The 19,782-nt window shown below is 40.6% G+C and overlaps 1 protein-coding gene across 19 annotated transcripts in view; it reads right to left on the bottom strand.

The window, feature by feature from the left end:
* The window catches only part of DTNA (dystrobrevin alpha), a 280,503-nt gene that overhangs the window by 96,985 nt on the left and 163,736 nt on the right, over positions 1-19,782 (bottom strand). For all 19 annotated transcript variants that reach the window (XM_057698679.1, XM_057698696.1, XM_057698692.1 and 16 more), the window contains one exon: positions 6,526-6,739. In XM_057698679.1, the coding sequence (XP_057554662.1) occupies positions 6,526-6,739 (214 nt within the window). The remainder of the gene's footprint in view (positions 1-6,525; positions 6,740-19,782) is intronic.

Consider the following 19,782-nt stretch of genomic DNA (forward strand, 5'->3'; position numbering starts at 1 on the left):
GTGCCGCCAGGGAAGCCCTAGTTAATTTTAATACAACACATTTTAAAGGCAGGGTCCACGTCTTACTCATCTGTCATCTCTAGTCTATCACAGCACCTAGAACATAGCACATTCTTTATACATTAATTAAATTAATGAATGCACAAGTGAAATGTTCTGATTTACCACTTATGTTTTATATAAAGCAATACTAAGCATTTGAGGAAAATTATAAAGGTTGACTTCATGGCCCTTAATATTAGACTGTACAGTCATGTGATATGGTGAATTTCGAAGGAATCACATTCATAATTACTCTTGTTTTGGGGAGAGTGACGTTAACATGGGATCATATAGAAATCCTTTATTTGGCCCTGGCATCACTTTGGGCTGCCCATAACGTTAGCAAAACATCCGGGAAAATAGTTCCTCACAGCAACTGGGCCAGGTGAGTTTGCCAGGAGTTTGTCCAGAATGGAGAATGGAAGGGGCCAAATCAGCTGACGTGTCTCCCTCAGTCCCATGAAATCCCACCTGCCACTCATCCAAAGTACCTCTGACAGGAAGACGAGTGGCATTATGGATGTTCAATTTATCTACAATTACGAAAATTCTTTGGAAAGAGCTTCCATTTTAGCAACATGTAGGAATCTTGGAACAAAGCATTTTTCACCAGAACAAAATTTTAGTGAGTAGAGAATGTGGACATCTTGGATTTAAGATGTGCAAAGAAAAAAAATCACCAAACCAAGTACATTTTAAAGATGGAGTTTTAGCCACATATATAATAAAAGCCAAGAGAAGAACATTTGGTGTCACATGAGTCGACTCTTTTTCCTTCGTGCTCACACATCCACAGGGCCTTACACATGAACAATACACTTAGTTGCTGTATTCGGCAGTGCATCTTGATTAAACATCAGAATCATTTTTAAAACTAAAAGGCAGAAGGATTTTGGCAGAGTTCCAGGATTATTTCATATCCACGCATCTGAAATGGTGCTGTGGTACCTTTCATTGTGTCGGGGGCTCAGTGGCTGGAAAAGATATTCAAATGGTTCAACAAGGTCTGATATGTCAAACAGAGAGGAAAATTCTCGAATTTTGTACTCTCTATGAAAGACTATTATATGATGCTTTTGGAGTTCTCCATGGCTGTCATAAAACTGACTCTAAATTTACAGCGTAAAACTTAAGTCCAGATAGCTCTTTCACATATGCGCTGTCACATATGCCTAAAGACCACAAACTGGAAAGGTCAGGAATGTGAGCATAATAATAATATCTGCAATAAGCAGGGTAAGTCTGGGGGAAAAAAGCCCATTAATTCTCATATAAAAAGATGTAATAGAAAGCATGAATAGAGCTGAACTTAAACTGATGCCGGGAACAAAATGATTTTCCCCCACTTACCTCATTACCTCACCTAGTAGGAAGCTGCATGACCTGCAAATTATCTAACCTCTTTACATCTCAGCTTCATCACTTACTCAACCTGGAAAATTATAATAATATAACATCAATCCAGCAAGACTGTTGGCACACAGTAAATGCTGAGTACATCTTAGCTATAATTATAATATTATTATCATCATTAGAGAACTGGCATTAAGAATTGACTTCCAAAACCAGAAAAATCACTGTTTAATATATATCATTGTCCTACTTTGAGTTTTTGAATATATGTGGAAATAATACTTGCTAAAAGTGAGGCCCCTGTCACATAATCTACTTGATAAGGAACTGTCCCAAGAAGGGAGTCTCCTGAATTGAAATGAGATTGAGTCAACTGACGCAAATTGAGGTTAGCGTTTCCCAGGGAAGCAGGAAGAGGGAACAGAGAAGCACGTTAAAGTCTTGTGTGAAAACGGCATCACCCACATTAGTACCCATGGCCATCTAGTGACCTTCTCTGTGGAGGAGTGAAAACAGAGGGTATGAATCTAGGTGACAGAGCAAACTTGGAGCCACTGGATTTAGTAATAGATTGGAGATTAAGGAAGGCTTAATCTCAGAAAAAGAAGGAAAAGAAATTAGTGTGATAAGATCTAAGTCAACCTTTGATTTTCATTCATTTCTTCATTCACTCACTGATTCATTATGAGCTGGATACTGGCTCAGGGGCTGCACATAAAGAAAAAGACAGTCCCACTTGAGAGTAGGTTGTGGGAGGCAGTCAGATAAGCAGAGACAGGCAGCTCTAAGGGACTCTCAGAGTCACGTTCAAGGAACAGTAGGACCCGGTGGAGGGTGAGCAGCTTGGCCATGAGAGCTGCAGGGCTTCACGGTGTATCAGAGTCTATGACTCCACCTCTCTAAGAGGCCACACATGATCAACTTTGTACAATCACTTTCAAGGCAACCATTATACCTCAATAAAGCTGTTTAAAAAAAGAATTATTTTCATCTTGTAATTTTTCGCCACGTTGTTTTCCTTTTGTTACTTTCAGTTTCTGAAAAGTAAAAGTCCTTAGAATGGTTCAAGGAGTTTTCCCCACACTGGGACATGGATAAGAAGCAAGAGGAAAGTGCTGCTGAGTTAGTGGGTCTGAAGGAGGGCCTCAGGGGAAGGCGCCTGCCAGCACACGGGGAAGGAGGCAGGCCAGTTCCTGGGGGACACAGAAGGGCAGAGACAAGAGGAAGACACTGGCGCAGGGCTCTGGTTATTTCCTCATGTTCCTTTTCCCTCTCAGCCCTTGCTCCCCTCCTCTGAGCCCCTCTTTCCCAGGCTTCCCAGGCACATCCCTCCATTTGCCTAGAGACACTTAGAGAAGAAAGCGTCTGGGTGTGCAAAGGGTCTGCTTAGAAGATGCTTGGTGTGGGACTTCCCTGGTGGTGCAGTGGTTAAGAATCTGCCTGCCAATGAGGGTCTGAACCCTGGTTCGGGAAGATCCCACATGTCTTGGAGCAACTAAGCCTGTGCACCACAACTACTGAGCCTGCACTCGGGAGCCCGTGAGCCACAACTATTGAGCCCATGTGCCACAACTACTGAAGCTCAAGCACCTAGAGCCTATGCTCCGTGATAAGACATCGCAGTTGGAAGCCTGCACACTGCAACAAAGAGTAGCCCCTGCTTGTGCAACTAGAGAAAGTCCATGTGCAGCAACAAAGACCCAACACAGCCAATAAAATAAATAAATAAATAAATAAATTTATTTATTAAAAAAAAAAAAAAGTTGCTTGGTGATATCCCTCCCAATTGTGTTTTAGAAGGAAAGTAGTCAAAACAAAAACCTAGACTGAAGGGACTGCCTCTTCAGTGACAGAAAGGCAAGCATGGCATAGGCCACGAGAGGCAAACGCCAGCTCCTGACAGTCTACCAGGAAACTGATTTTTGGTCTGTGGCAAGCATGCCTGTGTGAGAGCTGAGATCCAGGTGATTTATTTTGGGGGACGGGGAGGGGGGAGGAACAGAAGAGTGCTATTCTGGGGGAACTATGTTTGCGGCAAAGTAAATCTAGTTTCCAGCGATGCATCCAAGTCAAGTGGGCCTTGATCGTCACTTCAGGTCACTATTTCTTGCCAGAGTTCAACTGGCTGGGGCTGGTGAACTTTAAGGCACAAGCAAAATAATGACCGCATTTCTTTGAAAGCAAGTTCTTATTCTTCATGGGTTTAAATTAGTCTTTCCTTAATATATATATATTTTAAATTTACATTACCTCTTTAGAGTCCAGATTCTTAAGGCATCTCTAACTTTTATTTGGGATTTTTCCTCTTTTTTTTCTTTTAGTATGTCCATTTAAAATACAGCATGGAGATTTAAGGGAAAACCTCCTAAATGTTTCAGTGATTTTGTAATAGCAACAACACATCATTGACCTACCAGTATCAGGCTCATTCACGCCTACCAAAATACAGAAAGCTCCCTTAAATACTTGGGTTCTGAAAATTAATGCCATTTGCAGCAACATGGATACAACTAGAAATGATCATACTAAGTGAAGTAAGTCAGAAAGAGAAAGACAAATACCATATGATATCATTTATATGTGGAATCTAAAATATGACACAAATGAACCTATCTGTGAAGCAGAAACAGACTCATGGACATAGAGAACAGGCTTGTGGTTGCCAAGGGGGAGGGAGTGGAGGAGGGGTGGAGTGGGAGGTTGGGGTTAGCAGGTGTAAGCTATTATATATGGAATGGATAAACAACAAAGTCCTACTGTACAGCACAGGGAACTATATTCAGTATCTTATGATAAACCATAATGGAAAAGAATATAAAAAAAGAATGCATATATATGTATAACTGAATCACTTTGCTGTCCAGCAGCAATTAACACAACATTGTAAATCAACTGTATTTCAATAAAAAATAAACAATAAATACTTGGGTATTGTTATGGGACAGGCAGTAGGAAGTGACATCAGATTTCCATACTGGATCTCATTTGGATAATTAGAAGTTTACTGTTATAAGAGATGGAATTGAACATTCATTTTATTCTTGTTTCTATTCTTACATTCACTTCTAAATTATATTTCCAGGTAGTGGGACTTCCTGATGGCTTACCTCTCACATTGTCTAAAATTTCAAAATCCATCCGACAGAAAATTTGCTTTCCAGTAGAACTCCCTGTACTCGTTTCCTCTGCCAAAGGAGAGAAGGCAGAGTATCTGCACACTGGGTTCTCTATGTGGATGTTTTGGTGAATCTCTAAAATGAGATTTCTCTATGTGGATGTGTTTCTAAATCTACCACAATGAGATTACTGAAAGAATACATCAGGGGCCTTCCTATCTGTAAGAAGATTAGGAATCAAACATTCCTTCTGAACATTTGTGTGAACTACTCTTTACCTTGGTATAATCCTTAAGCTTAGCATCCAACAATCTTGCAATGATTCAGCCACATTATCACAGCTATTCAGAGGACATTTACAGCTGTTTTTTGAAATGCTCTTCCCAATATTTCCAAATAAAAGTGAAAAATCTATTAAAGCCCCATCTGTTTCACAAAACACCCCATCTTTATTGTTAATTTGGCCCCATTTCTGTATTTACAGAGTTGTTCCAAATTATTTTTTAGCTTTGATTCCTTATGAATCCTCTAGCAATACCCCAAGATGTAGCAGGAAATTCTCTCTCTCTGTTTACATTTTCCACTGTTACACTTACAACAAATAAGTCTCCTGAAGACTTTAGTAAAAGCTCTGAAAGCGGCCATGCTCTTGTTAAGGGGACAGGATGGACATGTTGTTATAGAAATTCCACGGCTTGGTTCCACTCTGCCACCTGTCATGCGGAACCACAGCTTCCTCTCTCAGCCCCACTGCTCGGCTACCACAGTGATTAGCCCAAAGCAGTACATCAGTTCTGAAGGCTGCACAGACTGAGCATGGAATCTATCAGGCTGGACTGCTTGTTTATTTCAACTTGAGAATTTCTCAAAATATTAACATGGAGACAATAATGTATACCGGTCAAAATGAGCACGTACGATTCTGTCACCACGCTAGGTTGCAAAGTGGCACTGGTGACGTCTGTGAGTGGCGTAACAACATTAGCCTGGCTGGAACATTTCTGGTGCTGGGTTTAAATATTCCCAGGCATTGGCTAGACAATGAAACTAAGCAAAATCTTCTGAGAGTCTTAAAATGGGATTGCTGAAAGGTCAAGTTAGCAATTTTCCTTTTTAATATTCAGAACCAGGAGTGAAATTGGAGGTGCTGATCCTATATCTAGCCTAGAGGCCATCAGCAAAAGACCCTTTGAAATTTTCGGCTGGTAATGGGATTCAGGGGAGGTTTTCCTTTTCACAGGGCTGCCACATGTGCCTCAGAAAAGAAACTGAAGCTGAATCTCTAAGTCCCCACCCTGCCACTACCATGCTGAGAGCCACTGGAGCTGCCGACTGTCACTGGACAAGTGACAATCTCTCTGTGCTTCGGGTCCTTCATCTGTAAAATGAGAGATTTAGAAGAACAGTCTTTAAGACCTCAGACAGCTCTGAAATGCCCCGAGTCTGCCAGGGGAACTTATAAGATAACGAGGCTGAGTTTCAGGTGTCTGTGGATGGCATCACGTGGTTTTACATGGTACATCATCGACCAGTCCATTTAATGCAAGTCACGGCTACTTTTACTAGGCTGGTCAAGAAAGGAAGCCTTTTCAACATCTGTTTGCTCTGGGGTCTTGTTATGACACCTCAGAAACACTGTCTTAGACAATCTGCAAAGGAGAGAGTTAAAAACATCCTCCCACCTCATGCTTCATTAAATCGCTCCACAGGCCTGCCATCAGGCAATGCTTCCAAGTGTCCATAGCTTCTAGGAAGCGTGGGATGAATTAAATAAAGGTCAGCACGTAAAATACAATCGTCCTCCATTTCCTAGGGTGCTATTTTATTCTCTGTCATTTCCAAAGCATTTAAAATTTATATTAAACACACAGAAACTTTATTGAGATAAGTATCTGATCAAGCAAAAAGAGGCAGTTGGTTACTCTCGAAAATTCTTTGGAATAAAGGCCAAGAAGGACAAGAGGAAGGGGAGACCGAACATGCAGAGAGTCACAGACACTCAGAGGGATCTTACGGGTCAAAGGCTGCCAGCAGGAAGTTGAGCAGGAGGCTGATGGACTGCTCCACCTGGATTTGGTGAGTCGTTGGCATCCTTTTGTTGAGCTGGTAAAAAATGGTGGAGAGCACAGCCTCCAATCGGGCCACGTTGAGTTCTATGTTTGGGTCCACGTTGTTTAGCGCGTTCTCCCTCAACGCTTCTATGACGTTCCAAATGTCCACCAGATGCACTGCATACAATGAAAGCAGAGTGGACACATCAGCCCGGAGTGCATGGGAAGGTGAATTCATTATTTTGGGTGTACCACCTGTCCTGTTTTGTCAAGGTGCCTCATAGGCTTGGGTATGTGCTCCACTGCTGTGGGGGTTGACATCAGTAAAGGCACATGGTGCAGGATCTCAAAGAGTTGCTGTGCAGTGTGTAACAGCAAACAAATGACTTTCTGAACATCACAGTACAGAGTAATTTCTATTCTTCCTAATAGACCCCTGAAATACTTACATGTGAGGAATCTGAGGATCAAGGAAGTTAACTGACAAATGCAAAGATCCAAGGGAAGTCACCTGGCATTTGTACCCAGGTCTATCTGGCTTTTTAAAATACTGAGATATAATCCATGTGTAAACATTGTGTAAGTTTCAGGTGTTGATTTGATACACTTTTATATTGACTTGGTACATTTCTATATCCCAGTATGATTACCATCACAGCGTTAGCTAACACACCATGTCCCATAATTATCATTTCTTTTTTGTGGCAAGAACTTTTAAGATCTAGTTTCTTAGCAACTTTGAAGGATGTAGTACTTGTGATTAAAATTAACAAGTCTATGTGGCTTTAAAGCATTTTCCCACTTGCACACAAAGAAAAGAGAAAGCTAACACTTAAATTTTAGTGTTTGAAAGGCTATAAAAACTGCATTTGAGCATTTAAAATATTTTCATGTATTTACATGTTTTTAGTAGAATAAGGTTTGAAATAAGAAAAGGGGGAAGTTAAGGTAAGCAAGAAGACAGGCAGGGGGAAAAGGAAAAGTTCTCTCTACAATGCAGTAGTAGAACTAAGGCACAGATCACTTAACTCACTGGATCAAGAACAGTTTCTTGGTTCCATTGTTAGCAAGCTCATGTAACTTATGTCATGATTACTTTCACTAGGATAGTCAAGAAATCCATTTCTATTTCTTCCCTGTTCACCCTGAGGTCTCATTATGACATTCCCAGATACCATCACACAATCAAAACAACGGACACGTGTATCAACCCCAAAGGTCTCCTCATGCACCTTCTGCTCCATCCTGCTCCCCATCCTGGGCAACCACAGGTCTGCTTTCCATCATGACTTTCTAGAATTCTATATGGCTGGAGTCATACAATGTGTACACTTTTTTGTCTGTATTCTTTTACATAGTGTAACTATTTTGAGAATCATCTATGTTGCTGCATGATAATAGCTTGTTCTTTTTTATATTGCTGAATGGATATGCTACAATTTGGTTATCAATTCACCTGTTGAAAGACATTTGGGTTGTTCCAGTCATTGGTTATTATGAATAAAGCTGCTATGAACAATCATGCACGAATCTCTGTATAGACACATATTTCCATTCCTTTTGGTAAATACTTAGAAACAAAGTGGCTAGGTTGTATGGTAGGTGTATGTTTAATTACAAAACTTCCAAAGTGTTTTCAAAGTAGTGGTACTGTTTTGCACTCCCATCAGGAGTGTGAGAGCTCCAGATTCTCCACATCTTCACCAAGCTTAAAGGTTCACTTTTTTTTAAGAACTTTTATTGAGATACAGTTAACAGACAATAAACTACATATATTTAGAGTGTACAACTTGGTATCCCAATCTCCCAATTCATTCCCCCCCAACCCTCCCCACTTTCCCCCCTTGGTGTGCATATGTTTGTTTTCTACATCTGTGTCTCTATTTCTGCCTTGCAAACCGGTTGATTTGTACCATTTTTCTATAGTCCGCATATATATGTTAATATAGGATATTTGTTTTTCTCTCTGACTCACTTCACTCTGTATGAGTCTCTAGGTCCATCCATGTCTCTACAAATGTTCCAGTTTCATTGCTTTTTACAGCTGAGTAATATTCCATTGTATATATGTACCATCTCCTTTGTATCCATTCATCTGTTGATGGACATCTAGGTTGCTTCCATGTCCTGGCTATTGTAAATAGTGCTGCAATGAACATTGGAGTGCATGTGTCTTTTTGAATTATGGTGTTTTCTGGGTATATGCTGAGTAGTGGGATTGCTGGGTTATATGGTAATTCCATTTTTAGTTTTTTAAGGAACCTCCATACTGTTCTCCAGAGTGGCTGTATCAATTTACATTCCCACCAACAGTGCAAGAGCGTTCCCTTTTCTCCACACCCTCTCCAGCATTTACTGTTTGTAGATTTTCTGATGATGCCCATTCTAACTGGTGTGAGGTGATACCTCACTGTACTTTATATTTTTTTTTTATTTTTTGGGGGGTACACCAGGTTCAATCATCTGTTTTTATACACATATCCCCGTATTCCCTCCCTTCCTTGACTCCCCCCACTCGAGTCCCCCCCACCCTCCCTGCCCCAGTCCTCTAAGGCTTCTTCCATCCTCGAGTTGGACTCCCTTTGTTATACAACAACTTCCCACTGACTATTTTACAGTTGGTAGTATATATATGTCTGTGCTACTCTCTCGCTTCGTCTCAGTTTCCCCTTCACCCCCCACCCCCTCCCATACCTTGAGTTCTCCAGTCCATTCTCTGTATCTGCATCCTTGTTCTTGTCACTGAGTTCATCAGTACCATTTTTAGATTCTGTATATGTGAGTTAGCATACAATATTTGTCCTTCTCTTTCTGACTTACTTCACTCTGTATGACAGATTGTAGTTCTATCCACCTCATTACATGTAGCTCCATCTCATCCCTTTTTATAGCTGAGTAATATTCCGTTGTATATATATGCCACATCTTCTGTATCCATTCATTTGTTGATGGGCATTTAGGTTGCTTCCATGTCCTGGCTATTGTAAAGAGTGCTGCAATAAACATTATGGTACAAGTTTCTTTTGGGATTATGGTTTTCTTTGGGTATATGCCCAGTAGTGGGATTACTGGATCATATGGTAGTTCTATGTGTAGTTTTTTAAGGAACCTCCAAATTGTTTTCCATAGTGGCTGTACCAACTTACAGTCCCATCAACAGTGCAGGAGAGTTCCCTTTTCTCCACACCCTCTCCAACATTTGTTGTTTCCAGATTTTGTGATGATGGCCATTCTGACCGGTGTGAGGTGATACCTCATTGTGGCTTTGACTTGCATTTCTCTGATGATTAGTGATGTTGAGCATCTTTTCATGTGTGTGTTGGCCATCTGTATGTCTTCTTTGGAGAAATGTCTATTTAGGTCTTCTGCCCATTTGTGGATTGGGTTATTTGCTTTTTTGGTATTAAGCTTCATGAGCTGCTTGTATATTTTGGAGGTTAATCCTTTGTCTGTTGTTTCATAGGCAACTATTTTTTCCCATTCTGAGGGTTGCCTTTTAGTCTTGTTTATGGTTTCTTTTGCTGTGCAAAAGCTGTTAAGTTTCATGAGGTCCCATTTGTTTATTCTTGATTTTATTTCCATGATTCTAGGAGGTGGGTCAAAAAGGATCTTGCTTTGATGTATGTCATAGAGTGTTCTGCCTATGTTTTCCTCTAGGAGTTTTATAGTGTCTGGCCTTACATGTAGGTCTTTAATCCATTTGGAGTTTATTTTTGTGTATGGTGTTAGGAAGTGTTCTAATTTCATTCTTTTACATGTTGCTGTCCTCACTGTACTTTTGATTTGCATTTCTCTAATAATTAGTGATGTTGAGCAGCTTTTCATGTGCCTCTTGGCCATCTGTATGTCTTCTTTGGAGAAATGCCTGTTTAGGTCTTCTGCCCATTTTTTGCTTGGGTTGTTTGTTTTTTTGATATTGAGCTGGATGAACTGTTTATATATTTTGGAGATTAATCCTTTGTATGTTAATTCGTTTGCAAATATTTTCTCCCATTCTGAGGGTTGTCTTTTCGTCTTGCTTATAGTTTCCTTTGCTGTGCAGAAGCTCTGAAGTTTCATTAGGTCCCACTTATTTATTTTTGTTTTTATTTCCATTACTCTAGGGGGTGGATCCAAAAAGATCTTGCTGTTATTTATGTCGAAGAGTGTTCTTCCTATGTTTTCCTCTAGGAGTTTTATAGTGTCTGGCCTTACATTTAGGTCTTTAATCCATCTGGAGTTTATTTTTGTGTATGTGTGAAAAAGTTCACTTTTCATTACACTTTGGTGTTTGAAAATAAATATGTTGTCTTTCGCAATGAAGTATATACTTATGCTTTAATTCCTGAGAACTGTACACTTCACAGTGTACAGTGGCTTTTCCAACAACAACTTTCAAGTTTGAATCTCCTCTTTTGATCACTTCTGATACTATATTTGAAAAACAGAACTAACATCTAATGAAATCCTGGACTTGAAGTTGAAATGAACCTGGACTTGGAGTCCAAAGATCTAGGTCCAAATCTGGCTCTTCTACTACAAGTGCGTACCCTTTCAGCCTTGACTTAGAGCCTCACTTTCCTCATCTATAAAGTGGGGATCGTGTTCATTAAATGGAAAAAATGCATGAAATCAAAATCGGTAGTGCCTGGTACATAGAGACAATACATTATACATGAACAAATGAATAATGTGAGTCATGTCAAAAGAAAAACTTTTTGGCATATCACTGGTTTAGAGCAGAGGAACACAAATCACTTTCCAACTGAATTACTTAAATATTTATTAGATTTAGATAAATTCAGATTTATGTGATTCCAATTTTACAACCTTCTCTGTAGATTACACAAGGACATTCTTTGTATTTCTCAATGTTATTTATCCAATTTTTCCATTTAACAAGTGAGGTACTCTGAGGGAAATGCATTATAAGTTGAATTTATTTATTAATTAAATTTCTTGAGGGAAATAGCCAGGATTCCTATAATTATTTCCTATACATTTGACCTACAAATCCTCTGGATCTAGTCCTTGGGGATGTCTGGGTACAGGATACAAAGAGAGCAGTGATGAGGAGATCCAGCCCATCGTCCTGACTGGTACCTGTGCCCAGGTAACCACAGGAAGTGGGTTACTGAACCACTGTGATCTGGATGCTGGCTATGGATCACATGAACAGACATCAGAGAAGAGGAATACGGACTGTGAACTTGAGCAAATGAGGGAGATGGCTACAAGGCAGGAAAGAGAAATGATTTCTGGTGGAGGAAGATAGTCTGGATGCTAGGTCTTTCCTGAAGAGATGTTGTAGGGAATGGTTAGGCTCTCAGGATTCCCACAAGTGGAGTAACACACAGGAGTGGCCAACACACCCACAGGGAGGTTCCTTAGGCAATTTAGCCTCTGCGTGTCCAGCCTATACTCGTCTCTTCTCTTCCAAACCCGTTTTCTCTGGGGTTCCCTTCTCTAGTGAATGGTACTAGCCCCATCCCTCCCTCAGCTCCAGCCAGAATCTGGATTTCATCCCTGGATCCTCACATCCCACATGCTCTCAGTGACCAAGTCCTATGAATCTCTCTCTTAAACGTCACTTTAATGCCTCCATTTCCAGGGACTCTTATTCCCATCACCCAATCCCGTCATCCCTTGCTGTCACCGTTAACTCTTACTGGTTGACTACGTCAGTTCTTTTGCCTTTATTCTTTCTCCATGCCAATTCCTTCTACACACTGTAGTCAGAGTGATATTTCTGAACTGCAAATCTGACACGTCACTTCTATGCTGCTGAAAGTCCTGTAATAACTTCCCATTAATTTGAAATCCAAACTCTTCAACATGTCTTGCAAAGTTCTTTTTGATCTGGCCTCATTTACTTCACATCCACATCTCATCCACCATAACTTAGTGTCAATACCACTTCAAGGATGTCTTTCTGGATCCCCTGCCTCTAGGTTTTGTACCCCTCCTACGTGCCAACTTAGAACCCTGTTCTTCCCCATCACAGTATTTAGGGGACTCTCTGTACTGATCAGCTGCTCACCTGTTTCTCCTTCTGCATTGCACATGCCACAGGAAGAGCCTGCTGTCATGATAACTGTCATACCCTTAGCACTGTCACAGGGCCTCACATACCACAGGAGCTTAATGACTATCTCTGGGCTAAGTGATTGCATAATGAGGAAATGGCAACAGTGAAACAGGGTCTTTGAAGGAGGCATTTGATTTCTAAAGATGTAATAAGGCATAGTTATGAAGAATCACACAAGCCTTGGATTGAATCTTAGGTATATCGTCAGTCAAATTACCTGACTTCTGATTTTCATCTTAGAAAAGTGGGGCTGATAACAGTACCTACCCTCTGATGATGACTATGAGGGTTAAATGGGATGACGCCTGTAAAACATTTGGAACAGGGCACGCACCATAGGAAATAACAACAGTCTATTATTATAGACAAAGAAAACATCTGGAAATCATATGAAAGTTATTAAAAATAAATATGTTTATACTTGTGTCTTTACACATTTAAGGTCTCAAAATAAGGAAAAATAAAATACTAATTCTGGCTGTGATAACAGATAGTTACGAGTGTCTTAAAGAAAATGAGTTTTCAGAATTATGCGCTGGGCACCGTGGCACGTCCTGGGGACACGATGGCACACGACACAGACATGGCTCCTGCCTCAGGCACTGACAGGCTGGTGGGGACACAGACGTGCCTCACTATCGCACAGACAATCAGAAATCATGACTTCCTGTGACAGACAGGGTGCAGGCACACAGCGCGATTAGGATATGGTCGTGAAGGGGCCAGAAGAACAAGATAAGGTGGAGGAGCACTGCAGCCGCGATAAGGATTTTGGTCTTTATGCGAAGAGATGGGTTTTAAATAGCAGAGTGACATGATCAGCAATGCAGCTTAAAAATATCATTTCTGACAGCGAGGGAAGAAAGGAACAGAGGTGGACGGGCACGCATCTGGAAGTCGCTGAAGCCTATTGCTCTAGTCTAAGTATGAGACGTGGCGTTTTTGCATAGGGGGTGGCAGTACACAGGAAAACTGTAATCCTGCACACTATGTGTATTTATTTTCTAGGAGTGGCAGAGTGAAAAGGATACAGATTTCACCATCACAAAGACTGAGGTTCCACTCCTGGCTCTACTAATAGCTATAAAACTGTGGGCAAGTTATTTCAGTGCTATACATTTTATTATTCCCTTTTTGAAAAATGAGGAAACCAATACCACTCAGAGGGAGCTGTAGTGAGGATAAAAAAGAAAAGGTATACACAAGTGCTGACCACAGGGCTTGACGCAGAATAGATGCTTAAAAAATGATAGCTATTAGCGCTAAAATAATTAAACACCCTCTGATCTGCAACCGTGCTAGGCTATTATTCATTTCCAAGATTTATGATGAATCCAGACCTAAGTTTTAGCCCAGTCCTCCAAATTCAATACACTAATTAACATACAATTTTGAGCATGTATTACGTAGGTGATATCAGAGAAGCACAACCCCCATCCCTGCCACAAAAGCAGATAACCTCTTTGGTTTGGTTGTCTTACATTCTGAGTTAGTGGAGTCTGAATTAATTTCACTGTATTTGGTAATTAGAGACCTGGTCAGGAAGGCCTTCTTTCACAAAGATTTCTTGGAAGCTTTATTTCATTGGTAACTACTTTGAGAGGTTCAAATCATAGTGCAGAGGAGAAAAAGTTGCTCGGCAGGTGACTGGGGTTCCACCAGGTTCCCCTACTGCCTATCCATCATGACCTGGAGCAAGTCACTGACTGTCCTTAAGTTTCAGTTTCCTCATCTGTAAAACGTGGACAATAACAGCTTTTCCATCACAGGGTTACTGTGGGAAGCAAATGAGACAACCCACGTAAAGCACTTCATGTAGTGCTTAGTGCATAACAAGCATTCCAAATCTATTAATTATTATTGAAAAAGAAAAATATCACAAGCCTTTTGATCAATTAAATAGGAACATTAAGAACTGTGCTAAGTTGAGAGTCATTCGGAAGTTATTAAGAGGTCTGTTTTTAAGGTCTGACAGTTGTATAAACATCTTATTGTTGAGCTGTCAAAGCATTTTAGAAAATGAGGAATTTATTTAGGTCATGCAGTGATGACTGAATAACACTAGATGGCACTGTGCACACTTTGCTAAATATCCATCAAGCTTTAACTGTCCATCACAGAGCGCCTACTATTACACACCCGAGATAAGAAGTGGGGTTTCCTCATCTGTATAACTGCATACATTTTATACTAATATACTACCAATAGATAAGGCATCAGTTTGCATAATGAAATTATTTAATTAGCATTAACCATGTCAAGAATAAACAAAATGTATTCTTAAAAGTAGTATTTAGTACTTCATAGAATCTTAAAAATGTGTTAATTTCAGATATTTTATTATTCATTTTACTATTAACACCTCATGATTTGTTTTTATAAGTAAATGGAAATAGACAAAACTTCAACAGCTTGTCCTAAATCCTGGCAATATCAGGAAGAAAAGAGCTGGGTCAGGGGCAGGATGGGGGGTGGGAGGGAAGTGTTTGCATTTGGGTAGGGAAGAGTTTGCTGATCTCAAGGGATGTTTCTTATCTGTTTCCTGATGTATATATTCTATTAGTAGGAGATGGACTCTTTAGTTCATAGTTATACACGACTTAATTCAAGTATCCCTGAGATAAGTGCAAAAACACCACACTCATTTATACCAGATAGAAATGACCAATGTCATAAACTTTATTAGAAGTAGGAGAATCATATAAATAGGGTAAAATATGGAAGAGTGGGTAAGTACAGATAGTATAGGAAAATCAAAAGACACCTCATGAAGTAGATCTCCTCACAATTCCCCGTCCCAGATTCTACCACTTACCGATTCCAAAATTAAAGAGGGTGGGAAAGGGTTTTGACAAAGCTCTCCAGGTGACTCTGACAATCACTGACTTATAAACCTTTAGAAGGCTCTCAAAGGGCTTGCAGCTGCGGAGGGTCAATAACCATCATCTGCTAGTGATTTCAGCTGTCATTTTGGAATGGTGGTTCTCAACCATGGCTGCACAGTGGCCTCACCTACAAGGCTATAAAATAGCTCCCTGGTGTTGCCACTGCTGCTGGTCCAGGACAACACTTGGAGTCGCAAGACACCAGGCTTGTTAGAAGTGCAGACTCTCAGGTCCCCACCCCAGGCAGCTTGCATTCACATTAAAGTCCGAGACACACTGCTCTAAGGCAGTCGTTCTCAGTCCTCTGGCGTCAAGACAGCCTCCTAAGTTCTAGCAGGTTGTGAGGTACCTTACAAAAAGCTCGTAACTCTCAGTTAATTTATGCAGTTTAAGAATGATTTATATAATTATGTCTATACACATTTGTGAGCCAAAAAAGAAAAAAGAATGACTGTTACTCATCATTCAGTTTTACTAGGGTTAAATCGCAACCCACAGCCACGGACGGTGTGCCCTGAGGGAAGAAAAATTAGGATGAAGCATTCTGGGTTTAGGATAAAAGGGCACCTAGATAGTTAAGATGCATATCTCTGGAAGAATTTCAATGACCCCAGATTCTTGCATCTTCCCATACATAGAAAAACACTAAAATCATTAACCTGAGATACCTGCTCTTTGTGACTAGCAGTAATCTTTTACCAAGATGTACACTTGACATCCTCTATTTCCAGCCAACATATATATTTCGTATATATTCATATATACCTCTTTGGAGCAGCTCCTTAGACTGTCTCCCAGACTACAGTCTTCAGAAAGACCCTGAATAAAACTTAAACTCACAACTCTTACATTGTGTGTTTTTCTTTATGCCGATATACTGTTTTAGAAATGTTAGAGAATCATATCTACAAGAAGGTCGCTCACTGCATTACGCTGTGCTTTCTTAATTAGGAGAAAAGGAAACTGCAGTTAGGCTGGGAATTGAAGACAACCTGTCGATATGCCATTGGGACATATATCCTCTAGTGTGTAGACGGGGGTGCTCACACGCCCAAACACATACCCTCTCAGCCCCCACCCACCCTTGCCAGCAATACTTAAAGTCATGGTGACTGTTATCTGAGGCTTTGTTATGACTTGTTTTTCTACCTCTGAGACACGCAGGTAACAGCAGGGAGAGCTGTGCTGTTGATTTCTGTGTTGTTTCTCCTAAAAACTCATCCAACTCTCCCCTCTCTGGACCTAAGTTTCCTGACCTTCAGGAGAAGTCCCAGCATGAATTTTCCCTTGTAACCACACTCTTCAGAGTATGAGAACCAAGTTCAGGCAGTATTTCTGACGAGTTTCTACTGTGGGTTGGGAGTGCCAAATTGTGTGCATTCCCAGAGCAGATCCTGAAAATATGCTTGTAGGCTTGTAGAAGAGTTAATTACGGAGATTCATCTTTTTAGTTGTCCAATAAATTCTGATGCTTTTAGCACTAAAAGATGAGCACACATTACAGCATTGTCTTTTTCCTACGACAGCTCTCCAATGGCAAGTTTCATTCAGTATTCTAAATCCCAAGTAGACTTTAAGTAAAAATGCTTTTAAGGAGCTTCACGTGTGGATCAGGCTGCCACAAGGGTGGGGTGTGAGGAAGTGGGGAGAGGAATGTATCCCCTCGTGAGTGCCAGGAACAACTTTAGGGTCGTCTTCAAAATCATTACCCCCAGCCACTTATGAGCCTTCTTTCTTAGCCTTCCACCCCAGAGACTAAAACTTCATTTATATATTAAGGATTTGTTCCGCCCTCATTATGTGGCAGCCCTGTTCTGGGTTCTAGGATTAGCATGAACAAGATAGGCAGGTCTCTGATCATACAGAACTTGTAGGTGGTGAAGAATAGAGACATTTGGCAAACAAGTGCATTGAGTATGCAACAGCAATCTATTTTTTCTTATACCAAAAAAAATGTACTTAATAGATTTGGATCCAAGTCTTTCTTCATTTGTACAATAGGAATAATAATACTCACCTTTCTTATTTTATGGGTGTCCTGGGAATAACAAAAATGGAAAACAGTAAAAATGTAAAGCACTGTATACATTTTAGGCATTACTCTTATTTTTGAGAGAAAATAGCATTAAAATTTATTTATTTATTTATTATTTATTTATTGTCATATTCAGATAGAATTATAAAAATCCCCTCTAAATTCTTTCAATTCTTTGCTCCACTCTGCCAGTTATAGATATTTGTCTCTTAATACAAGCTTTTTCCTATAATTTCAGGTTTGTTTTCCATCTAATGGATGTGATGTTATAAAAACCTATGAGAGACTGTATCACAGTGATGACTAGTTTAGTTCACTTTCAGATCAAATACTTAGCTTGAAATTCAGAAAGCATCAGCTCATGAGAAAAAATTTCAACGTTATCACTATTTATCATACATCTATTGCACGTACGGGCATTAACATATGGAGAAAGGCTGCCACGTGCTTATCCATACAGAGTGGGAAAGAAAGCAAGAAATGAGATTCCATAATATTTTTGAAAGAAGTTAGATCCAACTGGAAATTTTAAAGATTCTTCAATACATTACATGTTTGATGTGATAGATGATTTAACACAATAGGAGAGTCTGGCCATAAAAGACCTTATAATTCCCATGGGAGAGACACATTCAGAAGGCCTAACTGAAACCCTGTATAAGACACAATATTATCAAGCATTTGTATTCATAGGGCAGATTAAAAAGTAAAACTACTGGAGCTCAGCATACAGGGATGCTATTGTGGGCTGGAGACTTTGGAAAGGTTTTAGAGGAGGAGGAGGTAGAGCTCAAGCCGGTTCCTGAATCACAGCAGCACGTGAATGCATGGAGACGAGGCGGGGAGGATACTCCAGGAGGAGGAGGAGGGAGGGACCAATGGCAGAGAGCAGTGAATGACATGGTGTAATCAGATCTTGTATTGATCTGACTGGGCCAGCAGAGTTTGTGCTGGGTTTACTGGAAAGCAGTACACCTTTGTAACCTTTTCTATGGCCCATTATATAAAACGGCTCTAATTTTTCAGTAAGTAAACAGAAAGACTGAGAATTTCCATCCTGCAAAGTTTAATGCTCAGTTTCATTTTCCAACTACTATGTCAGCTAATTCAGATCCCCAGCTCTAGCCAACCAGCCCAGCAGTGAAAACCAGAGATGATCTTTAGAGCAGTGAGTGGGTCTCAAATCGTGGCCTCTGATTTCATAGGCCTGGAGTTTGGCCAGGGCATCTATAGGTTTAAGTAGCTCCTTCGGTGATTTATTTTTTTTTAAATGAATTTACTTATTTACTTATTTATTTATGGCTGTGTTGGATCTTCGTTACTGCCTGAGGGCTTTCTCTAGTTGTGGCGAGTGGGGGCTACTTTTCGTTGCGGTGCACAGGCTCCAGGCCCATGGGCTTCAGTAGCTGCAGTGTGTGGGCTCAATAGTTGTGGCTCACGGGCTCCAGAGCACAGGCTCAGTAGTTGTGGCGCATGGGCTTACTTGCTCCGCGGCATGTGGGATCTTCCCAGACCAGGGCTCGAACCCGTGTCCCCCACAGTGACAGGCAGATTCTGAACCTCTGTGCCACCAGGGAAGCCTCCTTCAGTGATTTTGAATGACAAGGAAGTTTGAGAACCACTGCTATGGAACATGACTTAAAGCAGCGGTCCCCAACCTTTTTTTGGCACCAGGGACCAGTTTTGCGGAAAACAATTTTTCACGTACCGGGGGAGGGGTGGGGTGGGGAAATGGTTCAGGTGGTAACGCGAGCGATGGGGAGCAGCAGATGCAGCTTCTCTGGATGGCCCACTGCTCCCCTCCTGCTGTGCGGCCTGGTTCCTAACTGGCTGTGGACCCGTACCAGTCTGGGGCAGGGGCTTGGGGACCCCTGACTTAAAGGATGGAGTTCAGTAAGAGACAGGAAGAAGAGGAAACTGATGCTCATTTGAGTCAAATTTACTTAAAAAGTATCAATGAGAACCGCAGGAACATTGGTGGAGAAAGGCATGTGCAAATTAGCCAGTTAAGATTTTTCAAGTAAATTATTTTTATGCCCTTATTCAGGTCTTCAATCATGACAAAACTATGTTTAAAAAAGCTGTTAGGAACTCAGTTAAGTGGGATGCTTTGCCAGGGTCAACAAATGTGTTTTGATGTGATTACACTGAAGATATTAGCCACCACTCACATTAACCAAACACTGAGTTCAGAAAGAACATGTTAGCAAAAGACAATTTTCAGACTTGATTT

The sequence above is a fragment of the Hippopotamus amphibius genome, chromosome 11, assembly GCF_030028045.1.
Source record: "Hippopotamus amphibius kiboko isolate mHipAmp2 chromosome 11, mHipAmp2.hap2, whole genome shotgun sequence".
In the NCBI taxonomy this organism is placed as follows: Eukaryota; Metazoa; Chordata; class Mammalia; order Artiodactyla; family Hippopotamidae; genus Hippopotamus; species Hippopotamus amphibius.